This window comes from Podarcis tiliguerta, assembly GCF_965153285.1.
Source record: "Podarcis tiliguerta genome assembly, chromosome: 13".
Taxonomy (NCBI): Eukaryota; Metazoa; Chordata; class Lepidosauria; order Squamata; family Lacertidae; genus Podarcis; species Podarcis tiliguerta.
Window position 1 is genome coordinate 25374890 of NC_139546.1, and position 26278 is coordinate 25401167.

The window sequence follows — 26278 nt, forward strand, 5'->3', positions numbered from 1 at the left end:
CGAAACGGAGAACGATATACTTAAAACCCAAAAACCACATCGTTTGAGCGTAGGACAACCGGATACAAGCTACGGCTACTTAACGGCAAGCGTTGAGATTTTTTTAAAAAATCAACAACCAAGGACCGCTCTGTGCATTCGCAGGTACACTGCCGTTTTTGCTTTAATGTCGCCGGTAGTTCCGGGGTCGAGGCCCGCGGTGAAAGCGGGCCCCGACAAGAGCCGGGTGCAGCCAGAGGAGAAAGTCCAAGCAGCTTCTCCCCCCCCCCTCTTTTTTCCTCTTCCCACCAGGCTCCCTTCCACACTCACACACTCCGAGTCGGCCGGGCTGCCTCCCACCGTCACCGGCGCCTCCGCGCTCACGGCGTCAACAGCAGCGCCGCCGCCTCCCCCTCCCGCCACGGCCAGGCCAGAGCGGTGGGCGCCCCGCGGGGAAGGGGCCGCGCTGCCGGGCGGCGACTCGGACTCCTCGTCCTCGCTGCTGTCCTGCGAGGCGCGCTGCCTCCGACGGTCCGCCATCTTAACAGTAGCCGAGAAAGAAATAAGAAGCGAAACGTTTATGAGGGGGAAGTAGGCGGCGGCAGCAGCGGCGGCGCAAAGGGAATGACGGGAAAGCGAGGAGGGGAGGCGCGAGGCCGCGGAAGGACTGCGGCTCCCGACATGCAGAGCGACATGCCCGCGCTGCTCTGCGCTCCCCCCCCCCTCGAGCTACCCAGGCTCCTTTGCGGTCGAAGCGGCGGCGGGAAAGGAACCAAAAGGAAAAAAAAAAAAAAAAAGTAAAGAGAGGAAGGGGTTTTAAGAGGGGAAGAAAATTCGCGCCCAATCAAGGGGCCGCGGAAGGCGACGTCACCAGCAGGCGGCTCTCCAATGGCGGGCGGAGAGGACAGCCCAGCAACAGCATCACGTGCTCCATGCCCTCGCGGGCTGCTGCATTAAAAAAAAAAAAAGAAGGGGGGTCGTAATCCGCCAGAAACGGCGCTTCTTCTGCCATTACGTTTTCCCATTGCGACGGTGACGTCATCCCTTTCTCCCTGCAGTGGTAAAGCGGTTGTGGGAAGGCGTTGTACAGGGGACCTAAGGGAATAAAGCGACGAGTCTATAGCGGGGTGGGGTGAGGAATGATGCAAGACCAGTTAAGGCGAGGTTAGGGTGGGCTCAGAAAGAAGGTGCAAGACTCAGAAATAAGCTTCGAAACAATCCGCAGTGTTTTGCTTTTTTTTCTGTACTTCAGAAAAAATAAAATCTTCACCACCTGGCACATTGTGTAGCAACTGCCCTGATGAAAGGTTCTGGAGAACGCGAAAGCTTGTCACACTTAACTTGCACTTTTGGTTGCCCTAATAAAATACAGCCGCCAACTACGGATTCTGGCGTTCGCCCCCCCCCCCCCCAATTACAAGGCAAACTAAACTAGCGATAACAGCAATGGAAGCTCAGCCCCCTCCATATCCTCCACCAATACTAGCATTGCCCTAGGTAAACAGCAGAAGGGGCAAACAGGTCAGTATTTACACAAGGAAGTAGGGGTAGTCCATTCTGACATTTAACAATGACAACATACGAAAATCGACCTAAGAATATTGAAGCTATGCATCCATTAATGTCATCCATTTTGAGGGTAGACGAAGTACTGTATCTACAAGAGGTTTTTCTTTTAAAATGATTTCCTCATAGAGGCTAGCTTAAAGCCAACTCTCGTGTTTTCTGGCACCAGATTTGTTTGTTTTTTTAACAGGCCTTTTGATCTTTGTTTTCACTTTTGTTATGTTTGATTTGATTTTAATTGTTTCCATGCTTTGTTAGCCACCCTGGGAGCAGTCCTGCTGATGGGTGGGGTAGCAGTTGCCCAAATAAAAACAAACATGACATTCCCCTAGGAACTACATCTGATCTCAAAAAATAATCATACTTCCAACAAAGACTTAATAAAAGAGCACACCCATCATATAAAGCAGTTTAGGGCCTTTCCATTGACATATACAAAAAAAAAAAGCTGCACTTTTCCTATTTTGGGAAATTACTGTCCTGCTCATAAGTGTTAAAATGTGCTGGGCATTTATTACTACTACTACTACTACTACTACTACTATTATTATTATTATTAAAATGTGTTAGTTGCTTTATAATGCCCGGGCAACCCAAAGCTACTTAAAACAGTATAGTATTGTAAGAATACAGCACCGCCCCCAGGAGCTACTTTTTTGTATACTTTGACTCTATATGAGAGTGTGACAGGCCTAGTGCTATGACTTGCATTTGTTGCCTTTTCATCCCACTGTTCAAACATCTTTCTACCCAATACCTGCCAGTTTAGGATACAGTCTGCATACACCTAACAGCGAACTGTACGTCTGAAGTTGATTTACAGCAAATCAAATTGCTCCAACTAGCTCATGGACGTGCAAGTTCTTTTTCTATCAAGAGTCACCTAGTAAGGCATCCTGTTTTCACAGCGGCCAACGCAAGGGAAAGCTGAGCATACAGCACTCTTCCCAACTGTCCTTCCTAAACAACTGACATTCAGTTTCTCCTACGGTGGAGGCAGAACATAGCCTTATCATCCATTAAGTTGTCTAATCCTCGTTAAAAGCCATCACTGCATCTTCTGGTCACAAATTCCATAGTACTCTCTTTTCTTTTCTGAATCATCCACCATTCAACTTCACTGGATGGCTCTAGTATTATGAGGAAGAAAAATTTCCTTGACACCACACATCATGTTATACATCTCTATCATATATTCCCTTACTCACCTTTTTTCCTAAACTAAAAGCCCAAATGCTGTAACTTTTTCCTCATAGGGAAGTTGCTCCATCTCCTTGATCATTTGGTCATCTTTTTCTGAACATTCTCCAGCTCTACAATATCCATTTTGAGGCGAGGCAACCAGAACTGTACCCAGTTATTCCAAGTGAGATCTTACAAGAGATTTGTATAACAGCATTACAGCATTGGCACGTTTTATCTCTAATCCCTTTCTCAATAATACAGAATTCATCTTTTTCACAGCAGCTGCACACTGGACCGAGCTGGCACTGAACAAGAAAGGGCTGAAGTCTCATACACACTCACTTGGGAGTATGTCTTACTGCAGTCAGTGAGATGTATTTCCAAGTAAATGTGCATAAGACTGAGCTATAAGGCATGTATTTCCCTTTCTGCTTCTAGTATATAACAGAATGTGACCATAAAGGCAGATTCTGACGCTCAAAAGTTTTACCCAATCCATTAAACAATGCATAATGCATGACAAAAGCATCAATATTCTTTCCATTTTATTGTAAAAAAAAAATGATTTGTTTCAATTTTGTTTAAACATACAAGCAGAATTTCTCTTAATACTCCCTGTTAACACTGTTAAACCTAAATGAACTGAAGCAAAAAGTTTTTAAAAAACAAAAACCCCAAACATTAACAGCCACAAATTTGGTATTTACAAACTTTTTTCCTTTATAAGATATTTACAAGACAACTGATTTTACATATTTAAAATGGTATCAAAAAGGATGCATTTGCAGACAACCACATGTCAAAGGGCAGAAAACAAAGGAAGGGATTACAGACACTTTTTTTTTTTTTTGAACTACCATAAGCTTGGTTAAAAGTAATGTTTTGTCCTAAACCAAGTATCAGATCTAATTTGCAAGGGCAAATACAAATTTCACAGTGCTGTATCCCCTATAGGGAAGGCTATTCCCTCCACTCCCAACTAACATCCACTGCAAATGCTTTGTACAACCCCTACCTACTTCCACACACCTACCCATCCTCTTAGATCTAAATTGCATGTGTTATTATATAAGTGGGATTCTTCTTGTAAACCAGCACACTATTGACTAGGGAATATTTTGCTGTTGTATTTCAGAAACACACACTGTGGCACTTCTGATAATAGATGTTTTCTGGGCTAAGCAAAAGCAGTTATCCCCTCCCCCAATGGGATATAGACCTAAGACACAATCTTGCAAACTGCTTGTGCTTACTTGAGAGCAGAAAGTAGGCCCAAGTGTTGGCAGGATCAAGTCTGAAATCAGTGCCTTCAAGAAGCCTATACTTGAGGCTTTTTTTTTTTTAACATCCAGGCTTGTAACTGCAGGGTGCAAAAAAGAAATAAAAATAAGGATGCATGCTGGCATGCTAAAAGAGAGCAAAAGATTCAAATACAGCCTTATTTAAAATAAAATTAGGCAAGCATTGTGCACTACCTCAACTACACGGATTACTTGGCAAAAGACAGGATCTGTTTTTCTCATTTTGAAGTTTAAGCCACACTCATGACCTCTTTAACTATGTTCACATTGAGCGTGCTACTCTGAGGGGGGGGGGGGAGAGATCCTTCTGAATTCCTGGGGAACGTAACCCAGAAGTGGAACAGCAACTACTAGAAGTATTTGAAAGATGTGATAGAAAAACAAATGTGTTAGATAAGCATTTACCCTTCAATGATGTCCTTAGTGTGCAAAAGCATCGGACATCATCCTGCACTGGGATCTGCAACAAGCAATGAAACTGAGACCCAGAGCTTGCTTTCTATTTATACAGAAGTTTCATTCAATGCAAAGAAGTAAAAGGTAGCTTCACTGCTCATCTAAGCATGTGTGCATATCACACATACCCAGGCAGCTTCCTGCAATTGCATGGACCAGGCAGATGAGAATGTGGAATTATAAAGGAATTCCCTGTTCTCTGGAGCGGATGAATGTTTCATCTTCAGGAGCTGGAATCTTACTTAAAAGATGCTAAACAAGCTTCAAAGAGACACAAGGGTTCAGCTGTTACTTTGATTTAACTCAATGTAAACAAATGGGAGTTGCTGTAGTGAAAAATACAGGCACAACCACTTCTCTAACAGACTTTAACCTTCCCTAAGATACATATAAACGTATGTTGCAATGGACTTCAGGCAGGGGGAGGAAACCATCGTTTTCAAGAGATATTGGGGGGATTAATCACTTTATGTATGGCAAGAGGATAAAATCCATTTGCCTCTCTCATTGTTGCCCTTCCCTCCAGTAGCAGTTGCTTTGCCGGATCTGGGGATGGAAGTACATGGTGGTTGCTAAGCAACAAAGTCCTTCCATCATATACCAGGTAAGAGGCAAAGTCTGGGATTTTTGGTGAAGCTGGGGTGGACTATTTTTGAGATGCCGTTTGTGCTGCCTGGCAGTGCCACGGGTCAGTATCTACTCAATTCTCCATGACTCATTTATTAGCAAATCTGGCAGAACTGCCAATGAGAATTTCCAATAAGAAACTAGAATTGTGCAAAATTTTGTTTCTTTTATATATAAAAATAGCCTACAATTTAGCCACACTGTATATAACAGAAGAAAACTAAGAAATAAAGAGCCTGCTGGTAAAACAAACCAGGAAAAGTCTGGAGACAATCTGACATTGCACTGTCAACCCTGGTTTATACCTAACTGTTCCAACAGAACTAACAGTGTGACATAGTTGTCAAGGTATGAAGCCCTTTACTATAAGTAATAAAATGTCAAGTTTAATAACCTGCTGTCCTGTAATCAGAAGCAGAAGGCATGAACAAGGGTTGTTTATACCCATTGAAAATATATTAACTAGCCATATCATAACAGTAGAACATGAAAAACCAAACGAGGTGGGAGGAAATGTATAGAACCATATGCGGAGCCTTTTTAGAACAGCAATTACAAGCACCAGGACAAGAAGAAACATCAATGTTTGTCCAATATATCTTAATGGGTAATGTGTCTCCCACCCACACAAATGTTCAAGGTCGTTAACCAGCAGGCTAAATATTTCAAAAGGCTTTATTAGTTTGTAAAAGCAGGGGTGGGCTTTGCATGCTCGAGAACTTACAAATGAGAAGAGTTTCATTGTATTTTTTTAATGCTTGTCCACCTTTCAGTTTTTAAATGGCTGTTAATTATCCAATAGAGATAAACTGAAGTGCATTGTAAGCTGCCAACCTTGCTGTCCCAACACAAGCCTCCAGTACTTTCTGCCAGACAAAGGAAAAATGGAAAACCAGTGAAGAAGTTTATGGGGGTGGGGTGGGGGAGAAAATAAAACTATATGTGAGCGTAAAAATTATTTATAGTAAACAAGAATATACATCACGGGGAAAGAGTGACATGACAGAACATATAGGTTCTCTGCCATTTGCTGCAAATAGCACAAGCCTACCATCAAGGCAGAGTTTTCTCCTAGTTGGACATGCCTATTTTCTGCATGTCCGGTGAGGAGTCTGTTTCTTCTGCATCTCCAGCCGGCAACGGCTTCGCTCATCCAGCCATGGCAGTTCAAAATTCCTGTGGAACAAAGTGGCCCATGGAAAACAGTTAATTATGGTGAACGGAAAGATCTGGCAGCTCAAGTTTCTAGTCCTATGTGAGGAGCTGGCAATAAGCACATGTCAGTCATTTATAGACACACTGGAAATAAGTGTAAGCCACAGAGTAGCCAATCTGCACATATTTTGCATGGTATTTTAAAGAATATAAAAGACTGAACAACAGTTCCTGAAATGTTGTTCTTCATGTGTAGCATTCTTTTTAAATTATTACTACGAAACATGACAAGAAGTGAAAAAGCCTTGAGTTGAACTTGCGAATGGAATTAGAAAGCAGGACATTTGAAAGAATACCATGAAAATCAAGTTTCTATCAGCCATCCAGTGAAATAATTGTCACATTTTATCAACTATTTTCAGTACCTGACTTCTGCAGTCTTAGGGGATAGAATATTACAAAGCCATGGTTCTAAAGATTTCAGCAAGAATGCACAGAACCAAGAAGTATGACGAGTAAAATCATTTTTAGCCTAAAAGCTGGTAAGACCCAGCATAAAATTTAAGAGTAGAAGTGTTAAAGAGGCATACCCACACCATTTTATGGTCTTCCCCCTTTTAGATGTAGCAGCCATTTTGTGTGATGCCACGCCCTGGCAGCCATTTTGTGACTGGCACCCTGGATGAGTTTCTGGGTCTGAAAATAGGCAACCCTGCTGGAGTGTGTTTAACATGTTCCATCAATACCATAAACCTCACAATAAGCAGATTGCAAATCATAGTCCTTTTAGTGCTCACTCAATTGCAAAACTGTGAAATCACTTTGAAATCAAAGTTTGTCTATAAATAGTGAAACACTCTATCACGTTAGGCAGAAACATGATCACCCCCTCAGACAAGAAGCCCACAATTTAACTCCACCCATTTCCATAAAATATTTTCTCCTTTAATGTAAGCATATGAGTATACTTACTGTGGGTTTAATTTTGGTAACGGTCGGCCAAATGCTACAACAGGCAAGTAAGGGGTGATCAGCAAGCTTTCAACTAGGATGAAAAGAGAAGAGAAGGTAAATTATCTAATTGCAATAGCCACTCACATTTTGGATTTCTACTTTTACAACAGGGTTCTGCCAATCCTTCTCAATCAAGCTTTTGCAGGTGGGAGAAAAGGACACCTGCAATACCATATTTAAAGCCACTCACCATCATCTGACTCTGGGAAAAATGAGGTAACTTCAGGCTCAGATTCCTGAATTCCTTTCTTTTTATACATTCTGAGTTGTAGTCGCTGCAAAATTCTTTGCTCCCGGATACGCTGAATATCCCACCTAGGGAAGGGAAAAGAGAAAGGAGAAAAACAAGGTGTTTTAAACTTGTACTTGAAGACGTTTTGATTATGGATAGCAGCAAACTATCTTCCACTATTCTAATCTTTTTTTTCTTTTTCTTTTTTAAAGCAAACTGGCAGAATATCCTGTGGCCTGGAGTTCCATAGGCTAACTACAACTAGTGTGGAAAGGTGCTTTGTGCTCAAACTGACTGCCTACACATTTCAATGAGTTATGTCAATTCCTTGTATTTAGAGGATTTTATTCTGCTCTCTGGCAAAAAAAAAGGGGGGAGGGGCTTCCAGAGCAGTTTACATACAATCAAAAACAAGACAGTCCCTACCCATTGGCTGACAGTCTAAAAAACACAACACTCAAGAGAAGAGGGACAGGGAGGGGAGAGGAAAATCAAAATCAACAATCAGGCACCAATTTCTAAGCAGCTGTTCCTGTATTAGCCAGCTGGCACAGTTCAAGGGCAGGTGTCTGATGGAGCTAGGCCTCCAGCAAGCTGATGAAAGGAACATTGCTTCCTATCTCTCCCACTAAGGCAGTCGGATGGAATAGCCGCCCCCAGATGACAGCTGAGGGGGGAGAAGGCCAAACAGTGCTATTACAACAAGAGAATCAACAAATCTCTTACTGCACACCCCTTCCACGACATAACTGTTATCTCCCATCCCCAAAGCCCTCAAAATGCAGTGTAAAGACTACAAGTGAAACCAGGCGATTCAGATATTGTAATGGGCTGGTTTTATTGTACATTTTAACTATGCATGTTTATTTCATTGTGGATGTTTTGAGGAAATTGTTTTGTTGTGTTTATATCTTTTGTAATTGGTTTTATACTTGCAAACTACTTAGAAATTAACCTTGGAAATTAAGCACTAAATAAACTAGTAAATGATATTCTCTCTCACCTTTTCCTCCTCTTCTCATCCAATTCCAACTTTGCATGCCGTTTGGAGAAGACGCTGTCATCCAAGTTCTGTGAAGGGTTTAATAAATGGAAAAATTAACACACACACACACAGCAAGCGCATTAACATTATCTGCTGTGCCTTTTCAGGGACACTGATTCTCAATCAGCTCTTTCTTTTCATTTCCTGGATGAAAGCATTTAAACCAGCCATGATACTGGTTGCTTCCCCATGGTGAAAAGACCTATTTGCCCGTTTTTCCTCCCCAGCATACAAGCTAAATGCAATACCCATGCTGCCTTGTGGCAAAAACCCTGCAAATTACCGGGGTGCAAAAGTTGGATATGTCAGCTAATTTCAAAAATGCCTTTCCTCCTAGTTGTAGGGGACAGTTGGTCAGCTTCCGGAGAAGCTCATAGGTGGCTGGTAACGCTATTTATTCAGCAACATACCTCTAAAAGGTCTGAAGAATTCAGGTCTCTCAGAGGCTCTACCATGTGGTCCCTCCAGGATGGAACTATAAAAGGAGGAGAAGTGTCAAAACAGCTGATTTTAAATAAATGTTTCTGTGGAGAGATGAACATCTGTGACAACATTAACCTCACTGCTACGAAGTTAAACAGAGTTTAGCATCAGCTAGCTTTCGTTTAGCCTCACCAATTAATTCTACAGAAGTTACTAACCCATTAAATATCACACATTGCTATGTTAGTCATCATGTTAGTATATCTGTGGCCTGAAAGAACAGAATTAGCTCTCCTCAAGTCTACAAAAGCTTCCTAGAGCTGGTTATTTGCCACAAGTGACAGGACAAGCGACGATTTCAAGAGCTTGCGTTCATCTGCTCTCTTAAACCAACACCATATCTTCCACCAAACTTGCAAAGTTGAATGGCAGCTCTCAGGAAGTCTTTCAGACTAGCATCCTGAAGGAAACCTACTTTCAAGGCTGCACTGCTGACTGTGCATCAAAGCCACTCGAGCCTATGGCTGAGTAAAAAAACAGGTCTCTCATGCCTAGTTTACTGAAACAAGCTCTTTAATTGGAGTTTAAAACAGCCCCAGCTCTACTTGGAGGATCGCTGAGAAGCTTCTAAGCCCTGCTGAAAGATGTTGCACAGGAGAGATGACTTTAAAAATAATTTAGATTCATGAAGGACAAAAGGTTACGACTGATAACCAAGAATGAAGCCTTTATTATACTTGAGGTTACTGGAGGCATGTAATAGGGGCACTATTTTCATAATACCTGGCTGGTAAGTTTCTCAGTAGCAACAGGTTGGCTGCAGTTGGAGACAAGTTGCTGGACCAGGTGGACTTTTGAACCAAACTAGAAGAACAATTCTTATGATTTTAAGCACTTATCTTAATAAAGGCTGGTCCTATAAGAAGCATTCTCCAAATCCCTCTATACTACAAGACAGCAATAACAGGTCAAACATGCAACTCTAAGGCATAAGAAGGTGTGGAAAGCTAGTTAGACCTTGAGGCTCTTCTTATTTATTCTGCAGAAGCCACTTGGATTTTAGTAAGCAGCAGCTGAGAAGTAGAATGTGTTTCTGCAATCTGCTGTGAGGGGAAAAAAATATCTTTCAACCTTCAGAAGGAAATGGCTTCACAGCTTCCCTGAGAAATGTACCTTATTTGTTATAACATAAAAATACAAGAAAAACAGAACAGCAAGACAGCTCGGGTTCAGCCCAGGCTCAAGCTGGTAAAACGGGGAATTGGCATCAGAAAACTGACCTCAGACCAAGAGGTCTTGCAAGTCTTTGGTTTTAGGTATTCCGTAAGCTGCCCAAGGCTGGGGAAACCCAGTCAGATGGTAGGATATAAGTAATAAAAAAAATTATTTATTGTTATTCTTATTGTTTTTGTGAGGAACTGGGAATCTTTATAGCTAGGGTTGGGGAGCTTCAAGAAGAGTCATACTCCATCACCCCAGACAAGAATCATGGTGAATAAGAAGGTGCAAGAAAGTTTGTTTTCCCTATTTGAAAGAGCCCTGCCTGGTAAAAGAGTTTGTAAAAAAGCTGGCTGCTTGCTGAGAAAAATGAAGAAAAAGCCTCAGATGTGAGACCTTGCCTTTTGTAGTATCTGTAAAATACACGTTGACCAGGACCCCACTCAAAAGAGTTTGATAAAAATGGGCAATTTTCCTGTGCGAAGAAACCTCCAAGTCCGACAACAAATGAATTCCAGAATGTGATCTGAAAGCACATAAAGCCTCCATCTTGCTAAACCTAAGCAGCATCTGGGCCTGGTCAGTGTCTGGGTGGCTGACCCTCTGGGAACCGCATGGACACCACCTTGGGTTCTACAATTGAAGGTGGGATGTGAATCTCAGGAGAAAATAAATATTGTGCAACCGTCGGAGATGGAGGAGACTGCTTAAGGTAGCCTATTCTTTTCTGTTAAGAGTTACCTTGCTCAGAGAAACTCATCCACCAAAGAAAAATGCCAGAGCAAAATGGCTACTATGGAAGAAAGTGAGTAGAGAAACACAGCCTGTGCATTTATCCTTTTGCCACAGGCATTCTTCACAATCACTTCATGGCACATGAGGAAGAAGAGTTGTATGTTTAAGAAGTGACTGAATAAAGACTATCATCAAGCATGTTTGCCTTTATTCTTTCCTCCATCTAAATCTCAGAAGTAGCAAACCATATGGAGGGCTGATTATGGAAAGAATCTGCAATTTGCTGAGGAGAACGTAACACATCAGGAAATTATCTAACAATTACTGCTTGCACACCCAACATACATACACCAGCCCAAGGTCAAAAGATTCTTGCCATCCGCTACTCTGGTGGTAGGGAAGTGCAGGGCGAAGGATTAAGTCCCTTCTCTTGAAATGGGGACGTGCCCAGTAAGATACTATTCTGGAGTCATTTCACCCACTGTTCCAGGCTAACTACTGAGAGCCTGTAATAGCCCTCATGGTTAGACAGCAGCAAGTTTAAAGCCTCAGACACCAAATAAGGTTTTTCAGTTGGTTGCACTATAAAGGTAAACCAGCTTAACTGCCATGGCTTCCCTCTAGGAAACCTGGGAACTGCAACTGTCTTAGGAGTTTAGAGGCTTCTAACTACAGAAATTCCAGCACTTTCACAAATATGGACTCTCCAAAGCACTCCCTTTTCTTTTGATCCTCTACTGCCCCGCTCCCCTACAAGGTTTTTCTGGCCCATGACCTTGTCAACCACATGCCTCTCCTTGCCAGATAGGGTGAAAGAAAACAGTTATGCAATTTACACAAACAAATATATAAAAGCCTATAAATAAACAGATGCAAGTCAACATTCACTGCACATTGGATTCCAAGCACCAAACTCAGGATAGATAATGGAGGTCTTATTTTATTGATGCAGCGTCTACACACAGGGTTGGGTAGCTTGCTGTCCTTCTGTACTTGCAGGATTTTGACTGGAGCAAGGAAGAATCTGAAAACTAGGAAAGGTGTTGAGATGGTAGAGCTTGTGCACCTGGGTCTTGGCAGCTCACTTATGACTAAATACCTGTTCTTCATGGCCTCCCGTCACATAGGCAACGCTCATCACTTACCTATTCCTCTTCCACCACCAGCACTGCTCTCCATAAAAAGTGTACAAACCTCTAATTTATATTGAAGCTTATAAGTAGTGATGTTTCAAGGAAATACATTTCCATAACTGATTCAGAGCGCAGAACTTAAGTTCTCTGTTTCAATGCAAAAATAAAGACACTTGGCTGACTTATGCCCTCTACTAGACATATAGCATTTACTTTAGAATGTGACTTTTTAGTAAAAATGGCATTAAACAAACATTGTGTGGCTTCTTAGCATACCGTTAGTGCATAAACATGGCAATTCATCTTCTAAATTCATTAAACATTTTGATTGCAATCCAGATGACTAGCAAATACCCCCATAAGAAAACTATACATGCAAACCTATTTGCCTTTGCCCATTTGATGATGTAACTTTACAGGCCCAATCTTTAGATCCAACCTGTAAAGTGATGCCATTTTTTTGCATTTCAATCATATGCATAACTGTCCTTTCTTTCATCATTCTCTCATTTCTACTCACCCCCACCTCCCCCACCCTTTTTTATGGTGATTACTGCTAGTTGTAGACTAGGCAAGCTGATTTAAAAACTGAACAGCAGTTTTCATCATAGACTCTGGCTGCTGCAGCAGCAAGAACTACCACAAAATCAGCAGGTCTATATGTGGACCTTTAACTGTGTATAAAAGGGCTCCTTTGAAACATAGGCCAAAATGTATATAAGCCATGCAACGGAAACAAAGACAGAATGAGGTCCAAATTATTATTTTGGAACACTCCAGCCATACCAGATATCTTGGGTCACTCCAGCAACTGCATATCTCCTGGCCCAGAATCATCTTGTGTCAGTTTATCTAGTCTTCATCAGACAACAAGTTGACTAATACACTTCCTATCATTTCTACACAGACTGCTCCCCATTACAGAAGACATGAAACGGAGCAGCTTGCTGGCAAAAGCAGGTGGTTACAGCATTCACTATGAGCACAGGTAAGCCACAAATTTCATGGTTTTCCAGAAATGTCACCACAGGTCATTAGACAGGGTGGCTGATCTTCTTCACACATTGCCCACACCTGTTCTAGATCGATGTGGGTTTCAAAAGCTTCTGTACTCCAACCAGAGGTTCAGAACCTAAAACAGCATCACTCAGAAATGGAGTGCCACAACCTGGCTATCTTCGAGGGTTCGAAAGACTCTTAAACAAAACCCCAAATGAATGAGTTCCACGCCCCCTCCAACCCACATCAGGCCAACCACCACAAAGGCACAAGCAAGCCTCTTACTTGCTACAATCTCCTCCTTCTTGGGAGAAGTCTCTCGCAATGGTGAAGGAGGTGGCTGGTGCCACCGGCATAAGTACATTTCAGTGGTGGAAAGGTACGGCAAGTCTTCTGTTTCACTGGAGGAACCCTTGTCTTTTGAATGGCACCCAGATCCTCTCAAAGGTGCCAATGATTTCAGTGGAGTGTCCGCTAATGACCGGGTTTTCTCAGGAGTCTCCTGACTTCGCAGCTCACGTCTGCTAATTGATTCAGTTAACGAACTGCTGGGTTCCTCTTTCAACGGGGAAGCCTTTGGCGTTTTACACTTGACTTTTGAGAATTCGGCCACCAGCTTCTTCACTGGAGTTTTCCTCTCGGCACTTCCAAAGGCAGACTTCCTGCAAAAATAAGAGGGGACAGGTTTAGCAAAGAAAATACTGAAAATGTTGCAGAGGAACCACCAGCTCCTATTGACAACCAATTTAGCATACAGAAACCATTTCAAATATGTTTATACTGTTTAATTTATAAACCCACTCTTCATCATACCGATTTCGGGGTGGGGGGGTGGGTTTGTAACAAAATACCAACATAAATACAAAGTATGTCAGACATGGAGTATCAATGATTCCCCATGTCTCTGCTTTATTTTATTTTATTTTAAAAAAGATTGATACATGGACTCAAGACAAGCTTCCAAGCTGTATCACAGAGCAAATTATGCATGGCCATCAAGGCACCACCGCTTGGGATCATGACAAATGGGGTGAGTGCTATTCTGTGATTTCTGCCAGGCTGCAGATATGATGGCATCACACTAAAGAATTGCATAAACAAGAAACAGAGATTGCAAGCCAATAGCCAGTACTATTCTGCCTATATGGAAAACCACTAAGAAAAATGTTACTTAAGAGATAGTGCTAACTGAGAGCATTATGTGTTACAAATGTTAATAGGCTTGAAACCTGGTTCCCCCAGATAACACTGGAAATGGTACTTTTGCAGGATGTTGAAACTTCTGTTAAACATCCTTAGCCTCTTCACAGAATTACAGTGCCTAAAATTCTGTGGGTGAGAACCACTTGAACAGGATTGAAGCTAGTCTAAAATCTGCAACATAGGCACAAGTGGAAATACAGATGTATATAAGTACAGAAGCAGTGAATGCAATTATGTCAGTGATGGCCTTTTATTATCTCAGTGGTGGCATTTTAAGGTGAAGCGGGCTACGGTGTGCGCACACTGGTAATCTAGGAAAACATACAGCAACAGCAACTCTGATTTACCGTTTGTGACCCTTCCCATTCCTCCCATATGGAAAATGCTTCAAAGGCAGTGGTTGTGACGTCTCCAGAAGTTCTGGTGGTTGGCATTCTATGGGCAACTTCTCTGGTACTTCAGACTCAACCTTCTCCTCTGTCTCGTACCCTTGAAGTATCTTGTGTTTCTCGCGCTCATTGTCCTTCTTCACCAGCTGCATCCTCCTTTCCATACGCTCAATTCGAGCAAAGAGCTGAGAATGCAACAGTGCAATATGGATGTTAAAGGTAGCAGTCCATCAGCTAAACATATTTCCAATCACTAAACCTCACCCTTACTTTAGCATATGATGGGAACAAACCAATCGGGACAGTTCTATGCAAGTTCCAGTATTCGTTTAATCTTGCAATGCTTACCATTGAGTGCTGATCTTTAATTCCAAACACAACAGTCTTGGAACCTATTGGACATGTTTATTGCCCATGATACTGTTTTCTAAAGTGGGGGTTGCCAAACACATCCAACCCTTTTTCAATTAAAGACAACTGAGGGTACTCTGCTTTACTGACAGATATGCAGAACTGTTGCATGGCAATTCTATACCTCTTTGTTAGGCTGCATCTGTTGACCACAGGGAAAATAGCTACTTCCTCATTATGACAGAACTCTATGGTAGCTGCTTCCACTACATGGACAGAGAGGATTTACACTGGGAACACAGAACACCAGAAAATTTTGAGGTACCCACTCCAGATCACTTAAAGGACGAGTTGGAGGTGAAATGAGTGCTCCTGTAAAGGTGAGGGTGACAGTAGAGTCTTTTTTAAAATCTCCACTTGCTGGTATGTATTGTTGTTTTACTACAGTCTTTGAGTTTTCTAATGTATTTTATTTTATCAAGTTTGTTTGTATGTATGCCACCCTGGATTCTCTTTAAGAGGAAAGGTGGGGCAATAATGAAATAAATAAATCTGAATTGTCCTTGCAAGTACAGCTTACGTTATTTCCCTTTGTTAACGTGAACACAACCTGCACACACATTCTACCTTGAGAAATATGCACATGTTGGGATATTAATAGTTTCAGAGCTGGGGAGCAGCAGTCTCTCTAAGTATATTTTAGACTCCCATAGGTATAGTGTGCCACTTGCCTATGCCATACAGTATGCATATCCCTGAGAACCACACTTCCTTGCTAAAAATACAAAATAATGTTTACTACTTCTTCCTAGCTCACATTCATTAAACTGAGAGCAGATCATGTCCCCATGGTTCTCAAGCCACTTACTATGAACAAATCTCAAAGGGTTGCAATTAACATATATCTCAAGCTCTGCAGCCAACAAGGATTAGATAATTCCTAAAGCAGTTGCACAAAAATATGGCAGAATGCTGTTATTCATGATAGGAGGGTACAGCATTGCTGTTTGAAGACTTTGATAGAACTCAGCTCAGCCATGGATTCAGCATTAAGCTTTTGGTAAGTCACCCTCCTTAGCCTCAGCTCCCTATCTGAGGAGGGCTACAAAGTACATCCTCTTCAGCTCTTTCTATCATAGCCCCACTTCTCAGTTTTCCTTTGTACCCTTTCCGGTACGCAGACATCCACATCATTTAATTCTCTGTACCACTTAGCTCAGCGTCAACACTAAGTACAACTTTTGTAGTAAGAGTTATGTGAGGGTAGCTTTGTACTAGGATTTTGTTTTTTGTTTAAATGTAAATAGAAAGAGCACATCAAAAACCCACAATGAATTCTTAACAGGAGCACCGAGTGATTCAGAGTCTCTCAATTTTAAAGTAAGACTTAGAAAAGCCTCCATTTTAGATATTAATGCTGCACATAGCATATAAGAAACTAAAATCACTCTGGATGGTAAAAAGCAAAGAGCATTCATATAATTTGTACATGTGAAACCAAAATACTGAACTGACACTCTTAGGGGTTCTGGCATTACTCCTTAAGAGGAAGGGGGGGGCTGGTAGGGGTGAGGGAGAGAACCACTGCAGGTACTTTGTAAATCTGCAGTCAGCAGATGCAACAACAACCGACCCAAGCAGTTTTGGTATCAGCTTGACTCACAAGCTTTGCATTTATCTGTTTTGTGTGTGTTCTAGCTCTTCAGGGTGTTTGTTATGTGAGGGCTTGATTTCTTTTTTTAAGCCTTTGCAGGAGCATGCAAAGTACTCTGTCTGCCATCATCACATTCTTTGACGGCAAGAAGGCAGCCAGCACCTCCATATTGGTTAACTTAGCACAGGCCTGATGGGAGATGGGGTTTTTTTTAAACGCTATCTGTGTTGGATCACATCTTTCTGTTACAGACAGTAAAATTGCCGCCACTTCCTGCAACCAGAAACAACGCTACACACATACATTTTATACGCAGACTCTGACGATCATGCCTAAAAAGTAGAGGGGGGGGGGTACTTTCCTTCACAATAATGGTTGCAGCAGCAGCTGCAGGAACCAGGAAGAGGGGGCTATTTTTAGGCTGCAGACGTGCCATGCATACAGGCCAGGATTACAAGACCTTTGTGGCAATGTGAGGATGGGGAAAGAAAACACACTAAACAGCTTCTGGGACTACAGTTTAGAAATGAACATTATGCACTAAACTGCTTTTGCTACAGATAGCTGACATAAAAAAGCCACTCAACTAACCTTCATTTGCAGCTGATCCAGAGGGTCTCCCCCAATCTTCAAACTATGCCTCATTCAGCTCTTATGGCATAGACAGATAAGGGGGCTATACAGCATCGCCTCCCCTCATGCTCGCATTGAATATCCCCTCCCTTACAGATGTGATCTCTACATGAGCAACACTCTCGGTAAGAGAAGCTCTTGTTGCAAGGGTCAAGGACTCTCAACAGTAGGGTTTGGCACAACCTTGCCAGATATGGGATACCCTGGCTAGGGGGGCACAATGGCAGGGCAAGGGTGGAAAGAAGCACCTTGCAGGAGTACAACACAATAAACATTTTGCAGTAATCATAATAAAAAAGTGGGTTGGTGCTTCTGTGAAAGAAGACGGGGTTGACAACATTTTCAGATGAGCCAAGATGGGATGCTAAACCCAAACCTGAAATATTCCTTTAAAAACACACCAGTTAGAGACCTCCCCCCACCTTACTGTCCACATGGTACACACTGCAGCTGATTGTTTTGCTTAAGCTGCTTTCCTCTTCCCCCAAATATGGCAGCCACAGCCCCAAGCTAGGGCCCCTTTAAATTAACCCTATTTGTAGCACACAGCACATGTCTGATGCTTTGAGTTAACCCTGCTGTTGCCACAGCACTCTTCCAGTCTTGGGGCCCCATGAGCCACACACTCTCTAGTCTAACCTGATTAACTCATTGAAAACTGCAACATTCCCAAATCTACCCCCACCTTGTGCCAGTGCCCTTAACTCCACCTTTAAGCTAACCAAGCTACCAAGCAGACCTTTCAGCTTAACCCCTAGGTTGTCAACCCCTTCCTGGTTCCTGATTCTCATGGTGCCAAGACCTTAGTACTTTGGCTGCTGCACACTACTTTTTAGTACCATTAATTGCTAAGGGCCTTCAACTGTCCTTGAATATTAACTCTAAAGAGTTAATCACACCTTCTATTGGCCTTCCAGTACTACAGTTCTACTATTGGCCTATAGACATTTACACCCCACACTTTAAGTGTGTACTAAACCTTTGTTTGGTTTCCACCTTTAACCCCTACCATTTTAGGCCTGGTTCCAATAGCATTAGAAATCATTTGATTTCTTGCACCCATTAACCCTCAACATGCAAGCACCCAGTCACTTCAGGATCATTTCTTTCCACATTAACCCTTACATGGGCCACGTTTCACCAGGCCCACTTCTGGAGAGAAATGATCAGTGAGGAGTGTTGCTGCATAGGGACTGGACTGCAGGGCCTTTTGATCACCTCTAGTTAATTAAGCCTAACTCCTCGTTGTTATTTTTCTTGATTCATCTCCTCCTACTGAACGTATCTACTGTACTGCACACATCTACATGAAATCCTTCTCAGATCAGGTTTCAAAGTCATACACACACCGATTTCTCCTGAAACTGCTAGCGACAGTTAAGCCTACCCCATCACACTCACTCCCACTGAGCACCTGCATCCCTTCGATTAGCCCCCATATGCCTCTGCGAAATTTGCATTGACCCCTCCCACTGTTAACAACACTCTCAACCATGCATGCACTCCCCATTAACCCTTAGAAAACCAGCGAGCACCCAACCCATCGCTTACCTATTAACCCCTGAAGCGCCGCATCGTTCGGCAGATCCCTGCTGCCTCCCGCGCTCCCTCCAACCTGATGAACGTTAACCCCTTCTGTCCCGGCCCCCAACTCACTGTGTCCTTCTCGGCCTTGAGTTCCTCGATCTCCTTTTCCTTGGCCTGCAACTGTTGCTGCTGCTGCTCGATAAGGTCCAGTTGGAGAAGCAGGATCTGCTTGAGGCAGGCCGTCTGGCAGGAGGCACCCCCGCCGGCCCCCATGGGGCTCTTCCAAAGGCTGCTTCCCCCACCGCCGCTCCCGGTGCTGCTGCAGCCGCTGCTTTTCCACTTGCCGCCGGGCTCGGAAGAGGCCGGAGATCCTCCCGCCGCCGCCGCCGGCACCGCTGTTGGGGCTGGAGGAGGCTGTCCAGGCTCGGCCGTGGCGGAAACCGGCGGCGGCGGTGGTAGCGGCGGCGGCGTAGGAGAGGGAGAAAGTGACGCCGGAGCCCCTCCAGGCCCGGCGTGAGGGCCGCCGCCGCCTCGCTTGCAGTCCTTGGCGGCGGCGCTGGTGGCGGCGGCAGCAGCAGCGGTGTGTCCGGGCAGCACCGCCTGGTACTTGGAGGGGCGGGAGCTGCCGGCGGCATCGCCCACGCCCGCCTGCCGAGTGCTGCCGACCGGGCACGGCGAGGGGACCAGGCCACCCCAGCAGCAGCCCCCGCCGCCTTCCTGCTGCTGCTGTCCCGGGGCCGCGGCCGCCGCAGCCGCCGGAACGATGGCCCGGCCCTTGGGGCCCGCCGCTGCTGCCGCGGCTGGGGCCGGCACGGGGATCTGGTTCTGCGGGGGAGGCGGAGGCTGGCGGAGATGAGGCGGCGGCGGCGGCGGCTCCTCCTCTTCCTCCGGGCCAGGCTCCAGCAAGCCCGGCCCCGTCGTCGTCGTTGCTGCCGCCGCGGTGGCTTTGTACACGGTGGATCTCATAGCGACGAGGGGCGCCTTCAGGCTCCGGGTTCTGCCGCGGCGGCGGCGCCTCCTCCCTCCTCTTCTTCTTCCCCTCTCCGGCCCGGATCCCCCACCTGGACCCCTTGGGGGGCGCCGCCGTCGCCCGCCCCACCGAGACCCATCGCCCCCTTTTCTTGCTGCACCACTTTCCCCCGGCCGGTTTCACTGACTCACCGACCCTTCTCCTCTCGCTGCCGAAGCTGCTGCAAGGATCATCTCGGTTCTTCTCTTCTCCTCCCCAAGTCCCAAAACTCTGGGGTGGGGGAAGCGGGAAACTGGGCGCCACTCCCTGCTATACAAGGAAAGGGAGAAACGGGGCCCTCTCTCCTCCACCTTGCTAACAGGTTCAGATACTGAATCCCCCGCCGCCGGCGTCGGGGGGGTGCAGAAAAGCCACCCCCTCCCAACAAAGGGCCCTTAGGTGCAAAGCAACTTGTTTTCTGCCTAGGCCGCCGATGAGTTAACCTGCAAGTGACAGGGGTGTTTCGGGGGTCCCCGGCAATGATTTGGAGTAACAGCTCCCCGCTCTCCCTGGATAAAAAAGGGACACGTGGACGGGCTATGCTTCAGATCCTTCCGTTGGACTCTATTAGGATTATTGGACAGACTGGCAACCTTTGGCGGGCGGGGGGGGGTTCCCCTCAAACAAGACATTCATGGGGGGATTCTATCCCCCACACGCGAAGTCTCCCAGCAATAATTATAAAACCAAGGGGGAGGCTTCTCTATGGCCTGTCTAACCCAGCTCTCAACTATGCAGCCCCCAAAGAGGAATAGGGGCCCCCCCTATGCGCGCTCTCTACCCACCAGCTCACTCCCGAAAAGGCTTTCTAGTCCCTCTGTGCCAGAGTTGAGGGGAGCCCCAAAACAAGCCGGTGAGTGCTGGGCCTCCGCCACCGCTCAGTACATCCTGGGGCTTTTCCTATACAGTAGCTGGGAGCCAACTGGGTTTCCTCCAAAACCTCTCTGCTTGTGTTTTCCTCAGTACCCTCTGGGGCAAGAGAGAGGAGGGTCCCCTCTTTAGCGGATATGGGGAGGGAGAGCTCTGGGCTCCCTCACCTCCAGCCCTTGCTGCAGGGGGCTAAAATCAATGGGAACGGGGACGGATAGGATTACGGGGACGGCGCCCCCCCTCTGACTTGATTGGAACTTCCCTCGGCGCTAAATCAGAGAAGAGGGATAGCATACAGTGGCGGGTGGAAGGTTCCTTTCAGAAGGCGGGTGGGGGTGGCGGGCGCGTGATTTGGCTCCCCCCGCTTCTATCTAGGGAGTCTTTCCTCGCGTCCCTCCAAATTATGGTGGCGGCGGCGGTGGGAGGGGGGAATGTGGGGCCTCGGAGCTCACAAGGGGAGGCGGCGGGAATTCTAGGCCTTCCCCCCGCCCTTCCGCCTCCTCCCGTCAGGCCTGAATCTTGAGTCTCGTCACACTTTGGTATGGCGACGGGGCTCGGTAGAGGGAGGGAGAGGGACCTCTCGGCGCAAAAACCCGCCGCTCCGGTTCTGGCTCAATCGGTTACCTTTAAACGGCCGCCATGGCCTGGGCCGCCTCCCGTCAAGTGCGCATGCGCCAACCGCCATCGGGAGGGAATGGAAAGCGAGGGAGAGGCGCCTCGGGAGGGGGAGGGGCGAGTTACCCGTCTGCGAGGAAGGGCGCGTGAAGTGGAGGAGGCGGGCGGGGGGGGGGGCACGGAGGTTTTTTTTAAAAAGGGACATTTTCAGCATAAAAAAAATAAAAATAAAACACCCGTACACCAATTCATCTGTAGGCGCTCTTGGAAAATAGTATATGTTGATTGGTGAGAAGGCAAGCAGGGAACACTGGGTAATTCGCGCTCAAAACATACAGTGAAACCTCAGTTAACCTTATATAACGTGTTTGCAGTAAAGGCTATGTTCTGAATTACTACTAAATATGCAATATCACGAAACGTAAACAAGAGTCTTGAGACACCTTTAGACTAGCAAATTCAATATTGGTCTCCATTCGTTGGCTTAGACTGGCACATCCAACACATTAAAAGCACCTATTACTTTCCCCAACAAATAATGGGCAGTGCACTTTGTTGTGTGCGCTGGGAGTTGTAGCACTGTGAGGAAGAAACTATAATACCCAGGATTCTCTGGAGGAAGCCATGCGTTAATGCAGGACTGTGTGGATTTTGTTTGGTTTTGTTTTCACTTGAAAAAATGTGCCAGGGAGAGAGGAGCTGGCAAGAGCAAGGGGGCAATTGCAGTAGTTCAGAGCAGGGGGAGGTATGGTATGGGAGGTGGGGCAAGCTGGGTAAGGGGCACATGGCACAGGCAATTGGTGGTGTGCCCGCCCTTCCTCCTTCAACCTGGGGAATTGTGGTTGTCCTGTCAGCCAGCCCTTGGGTCTGTACATGGCTGTTGCTGAATGCCAGGTCAGCTTGGAATACAATCTCCCTCATCCATGACTGGATTGTGGGTGAGGAAGCCAATGTGGTCTGTATTACTGAGACCTGGGTGGGTGAGCAGGGTGAAGTTGGTCTCAGCCAGCTGTGCCCACCTGGGTACTCTGGGCAGACTTGAGGGGCAAGGAGGGGGAGTTGCTGTGGTTTATAGAGATTCTCTTCCTCTCTCCAGGTTCTCTGTCCAGTTTGGGGGGGGGGATCTAGAGTGTGTGTGCCTAGTATTGGGCAATCAGTATAGATTAGGGATTCTGCTGGCTTCCCACTCACCAGTCTCCCTGCCTGGACCTTGTTTTTTTGACTGGGCAGTTAGAGGGTAATCTGAAATTGGGGGATATTGACACCAGTCCACTGTCATGGTCAAATCACTTCCTGTTGAGATTTAGGCTTTCAGCACTTTCCCCTCTCTGCAGAGGCAGGGAACCTATTAGGATGGTCCGCCCTCGGATCCAGTGAGTTTCCAGACAGCTCAGAGGGATTTCTTGGCACTCCTGTCAAAGCCCAGGCTGACCTCTGGAACAACCATTGCTCTTGAGCGCCATCTCCTGCTTTGTCGAGTTCATTTGGCTCCCTGGTTTATTCCAGAGCTTGTTCTTTTGCAACGAGTCTGGTCTGTTTATCTTATGTAGAATGAAGAAGGGCTTTTCTGGCAGCTGATTGCATTGAACAGGTGAATTGACCCCCTGATGTTTGTGGATGACATAATTAGGTCCTGTAATAAGTGTTGCCAGAGTAGGAACAGGGACAAAAAGAATATTAACAGTTTATCATTCTGTTAAGTAATGAAGTCGTAAATGAATCCCCTAAAATTATTCAAATTATATCCTCAGTTATAAATCCAGGCCCCAGTGTTTAACTGGCTGCTAGATTGGATGCACCATGTAACTCAACATTAAAGCTGTCCACAGACTCTGAATGAGCTGTAGGTGTTCCATTTTCTACATGGGGGCTGGTCAACTAATACCAGTTTCCAAATAATTCTTCCATTATGAGGTTTAAATATCATCATTACCGTATATCAGTATTGAGATAGCTGGAAACGATAGAAAACTACAGAAGGGTTATATCAGCTGTCTCAGCTTAGGCCGCAGGGCATCACAATGGTTACTCCTCTCTCCCCTCTAAAAAACACACCCTTACCAGGTGATGACACAAATCTACACCATAAACTTAAAAGGTAAAGGGACCCCTGACCATTAGGTCCATTCGTGACCGACTCTGGGGTTGCGGCTCTCATCTTGCTTTATTGGCCAAGGGAGCCAGTGTACAGCTTCTGGGTCATGTGGCCAGCATGACTAAGCCACTTCTGGCAAATCAGAGCAGTGCATGGAAACACCGTAAGGTGTCGTGCTTTCGAACTGCTAGGTTGGCAGGAGCAGGGACTGAGCAACGGGAGCTCACCCTGTCGCGGGGATTCGAACCGCCGACCTTCTGATCGGCAAGTCCTAGGCTCTGTGGTTTAACCCACAGCGCCACCGCGTCCCACACCATAAACTTACAACCCTCTTAAACCACTTTGATAGTCATGGCTTCTCCTGGAAATTTCTAGGAACTGTTGTTTGTTAGGGTTGCTGGAAATTGTAGCTCTGTGGGGAGTCTCCTAACAACTCTCAGCATCCAGTTCCCAGAATTCTTTGGGGGAAGCCATGACTATTAAAAATGATATAAGAGTGCTTTAAATATATGGTGTGACCCTTTTTAAGAGCTAAGTGCTAGCTGAGACTCCAGCCTGCCTTACACTATCCTCCTTTCCCCCAAATGCCTCTCAGCTATCACTTAGCTCTGCAGTGCACCTAGCCAACCTGTTTTTTAAAATAAATTAAATTAAAGCCACCTCATCTCTGCAAGGTGGAAAGACAAAGAGGTGGGGACACAGGTGGATTTAGAGGAGCATGATTGGTTCAGTTGTGCTGGGCGTGGAGCCTCAGGGGCACAACAGGGGACATCACAACTATGATTTAGAATGGAGTGCGAGAGGCAGGAGGCACTGAATTTTGGTGTAGCATATGACACCACTGAAATTTGAGACCCCAAGGTCTGCCACTGGTGGGGCACAGAGAGCCTTTTGGTGCCACAGAGCATTTTCCTAATAGAATTTTTTGTTTTGTTTTGTTTTGTTTTGTTTTGTTATCCAACGCAGTGGTGAATCAAAGATCCAGCTCCCCAAGAGTCTGGTGGTAATACTCCTGTAGCAGATAGGTCAGGTTTTATTTTTAATACAGCTGTTTTGTGTAAGAGCAGTTGTGCACAAAAAGTTGTTTTTAAAATTAAAATACAATGCCGTTGTTATTATTATTATACCTCACCTTTTTCCTTGAAAGAGACTCAAGGTAGCTTACAGATAAAATAAGAACAGCTAGAAGGGGGAGGGGACACAATAATTTTATTAAAATTAAACACACACATATATGCGACCCCCCATTTACGTGGGGGTTACATTCCAAGGCACCACATGAATCAGTGAAATCACATATATTTGAAACGCTATTGAAAAAGCCTGCAAACACTCTGTTCCACCTCTGCCCCATTTTTGGGTCACTTCTGGGTTCAGCACGATGCAGGTGCGCAGAGTCACATGCATATTGAAATTGTGCAAATGGGGGGGGGGGTTGCCTGTATAGTCAAGAACCAGCAAGAAAAATCAGGCTTTACCTTTTCCTTTGTGCTGGTGGGAACAAAATGGAAGCAGGTGGTCTGGTGACAGACAAAACCCAGTGAAATGTCCTCACACAATTAAAGAAACCACCACCACCCGCACATTGGGTTTCTGGTACGTCCACAGCAACATGCAATTTTATATTGGAGTTTCTTCCCATATCAGATTATGCACTGATTGGTAAAATCTGAATTTAGGCTGGGGAAAGTGTGGGCTGCCACTTAGATGAGGAGGATATCATGTGGACTACACACACGCACAGAGAGAGAGAGAGAGAGAGAGAGAGGGAGAGAGAGAAAGAGAAATACAATCAGTTTCAAACCCAGCTTTAACTCCACTGTGACTTAGGGGCATGGTGATGTGATAGTTTTGCTTCCATTTTCAGGGCACATACAGAAGGTAGCTTTGGGGAATTCTTGATTGGACCCATGGCACTTGTTTTATCAGGTCCCACTGACGCATTCACTGACCACTATCCTCACCCATCCAGACAGACTTTCTGACTACAATGCACTTGACACATGATACTCTGACTACTTAATAAGCCAGGAAGGGCAAGGGTCAAGCGTACAGCTGGTTGACCTCACACTTCCAAGAATCTTATCCTCTTTCACACACTATTTGGGGTTTAGGAGCAGGTGACAACAAGAAATGTAAAATTTTGCTGTGTTTGAGGGTGGCAGAACTGCCTCTGCCCACCTGTTCTGAAGATTCCGTTAATGTTAAAAGATTCCAAACCATTGTCAGATTCATCTTCCCTTCTATCTCAAGGCATGAAGGCCCACAAACCACCCTGAAGTGCAGCTACAATTCCAGTTTAACTGCAATGGCTTCCCCTCCAAAGAAATGTTGGGAACTGACATCTTGTGGTACCAAGGGTGTTTGCCAGGAGAGCTACTAGCGCAAGCAGGAAGATTTTACAACTTGTAGAACACAAGATATGAGACAAAACGCGCAGGCACATTTGCCGATTTGTTTTGTGAGAAACTTACCTCTTCCTTTCTTTCAGGGTTTTCAACCAACAAATGAAGACATAGCAATGACTGACGTTTAGGAAAGGAACTTCTGGGTTCTTTTTTTTTTTAGTCCTTTTTTCCCTTTCTTGTCTTCCTTGGAGGAGTAATAATAGCTGCCCAGCAGAAAACAATTCAGGTAGCCAGGATTTAGTGTAGCTGTGTACTGGACAAAAGGTACCCAAAAACAAAAGGTAGCAATGAAGATGGTGATACATAATATTTTTAACACATGTCTTATTTCTTCACCACTACCCCCCAAAAAAGTCCCCCCACCTCTCAGCTGGTAAACATTAAAAAAAAAAACACAGTCATTGCCAATGCAGATAACTCTTACACCTATATTGCAAAGAACAGGACTGTATGATG

General features: G+C 45.1%; 2 protein-coding genes and 1 long non-coding RNA gene across 9 annotated transcripts in view; all 3 read right to left on the reverse strand.

Moving 5' to 3' along the window:
• CASC3 (CASC3 exon junction complex subunit) overlaps nucleotides 1–843 on the reverse strand; it is a 19530-nt gene extending 18687 nt beyond the window's left edge. For 2 of the 3 annotated variants that reach the window (XM_083408617.1, XM_083408618.1), the window contains exon 1: nucleotides 310–700. In XM_083408617.1, the coding sequence (XP_083264743.1) occupies nucleotides 310–519 (210 nt within the window). In that variant the 5' untranslated portion in view covers nucleotides 520–700. Of the gene's footprint in view, nucleotides 1–309 lie in introns of all 3 variants that reach the window. The other variant, XM_083408616.1, reaches the window with a different exon arrangement.
• The window catches only part of MSL1 (MSL complex subunit 1), a 26158-nt gene extending 4771 nt beyond the window's left edge, over nucleotides 1–21387 (reverse strand). The window contains exons 1-9 of one of the 4 annotated variants that reach the window (XR_014504180.1): nucleotides 18955–21387; nucleotides 14619–14845; nucleotides 13354–13730; nucleotides 8971–9035; nucleotides 8519–8586; nucleotides 7474–7598; nucleotides 7242–7314; nucleotides 6166–6290; nucleotides 2754–2918 (exon numbers count right to left, since the gene is read on the reverse strand). Coding sequence is in view for 2 of the 4 variants with exons in the window: in XM_083408644.1 (XP_083264770.1) it covers nucleotides 6200–6290; nucleotides 7242–7314; nucleotides 7474–7598; nucleotides 8519–8586; nucleotides 8971–9035; nucleotides 13354–13730; nucleotides 14619–14845; nucleotides 18955–19791 (1863 nt within the window). In the remaining 2 variants the exon portion in view is untranslated. Of the gene's footprint in view, nucleotides 1–2753; nucleotides 2919–3260; nucleotides 6291–7241; nucleotides 7315–7473; nucleotides 7599–8518; nucleotides 8587–8970; nucleotides 9036–13353; nucleotides 13731–14618; nucleotides 14846–18954 lie in introns of those variants that run through there. The other 3 variants (XM_083408644.1, XR_014504179.1, XM_083408643.1) reach the window with 3 other exon arrangements.
• Nucleotides 21388–24603: 3216 nt separating this feature from the next.
• LOC310662036 overlaps nucleotides 24604–26278 on the reverse strand; it is a 39792-nt gene continuing 38117 nt past the window's right edge. The window contains exon 4 of one of the 2 annotated variants that reach the window (XR_014504214.1): nucleotides 24604–26075. This is a non-coding gene — a long non-coding RNA (uncharacterized lncRNA). The remainder of the gene's footprint in view (nucleotides 26076–26278) is intronic. The other variant, XR_014504215.1, reaches the window with a different exon arrangement.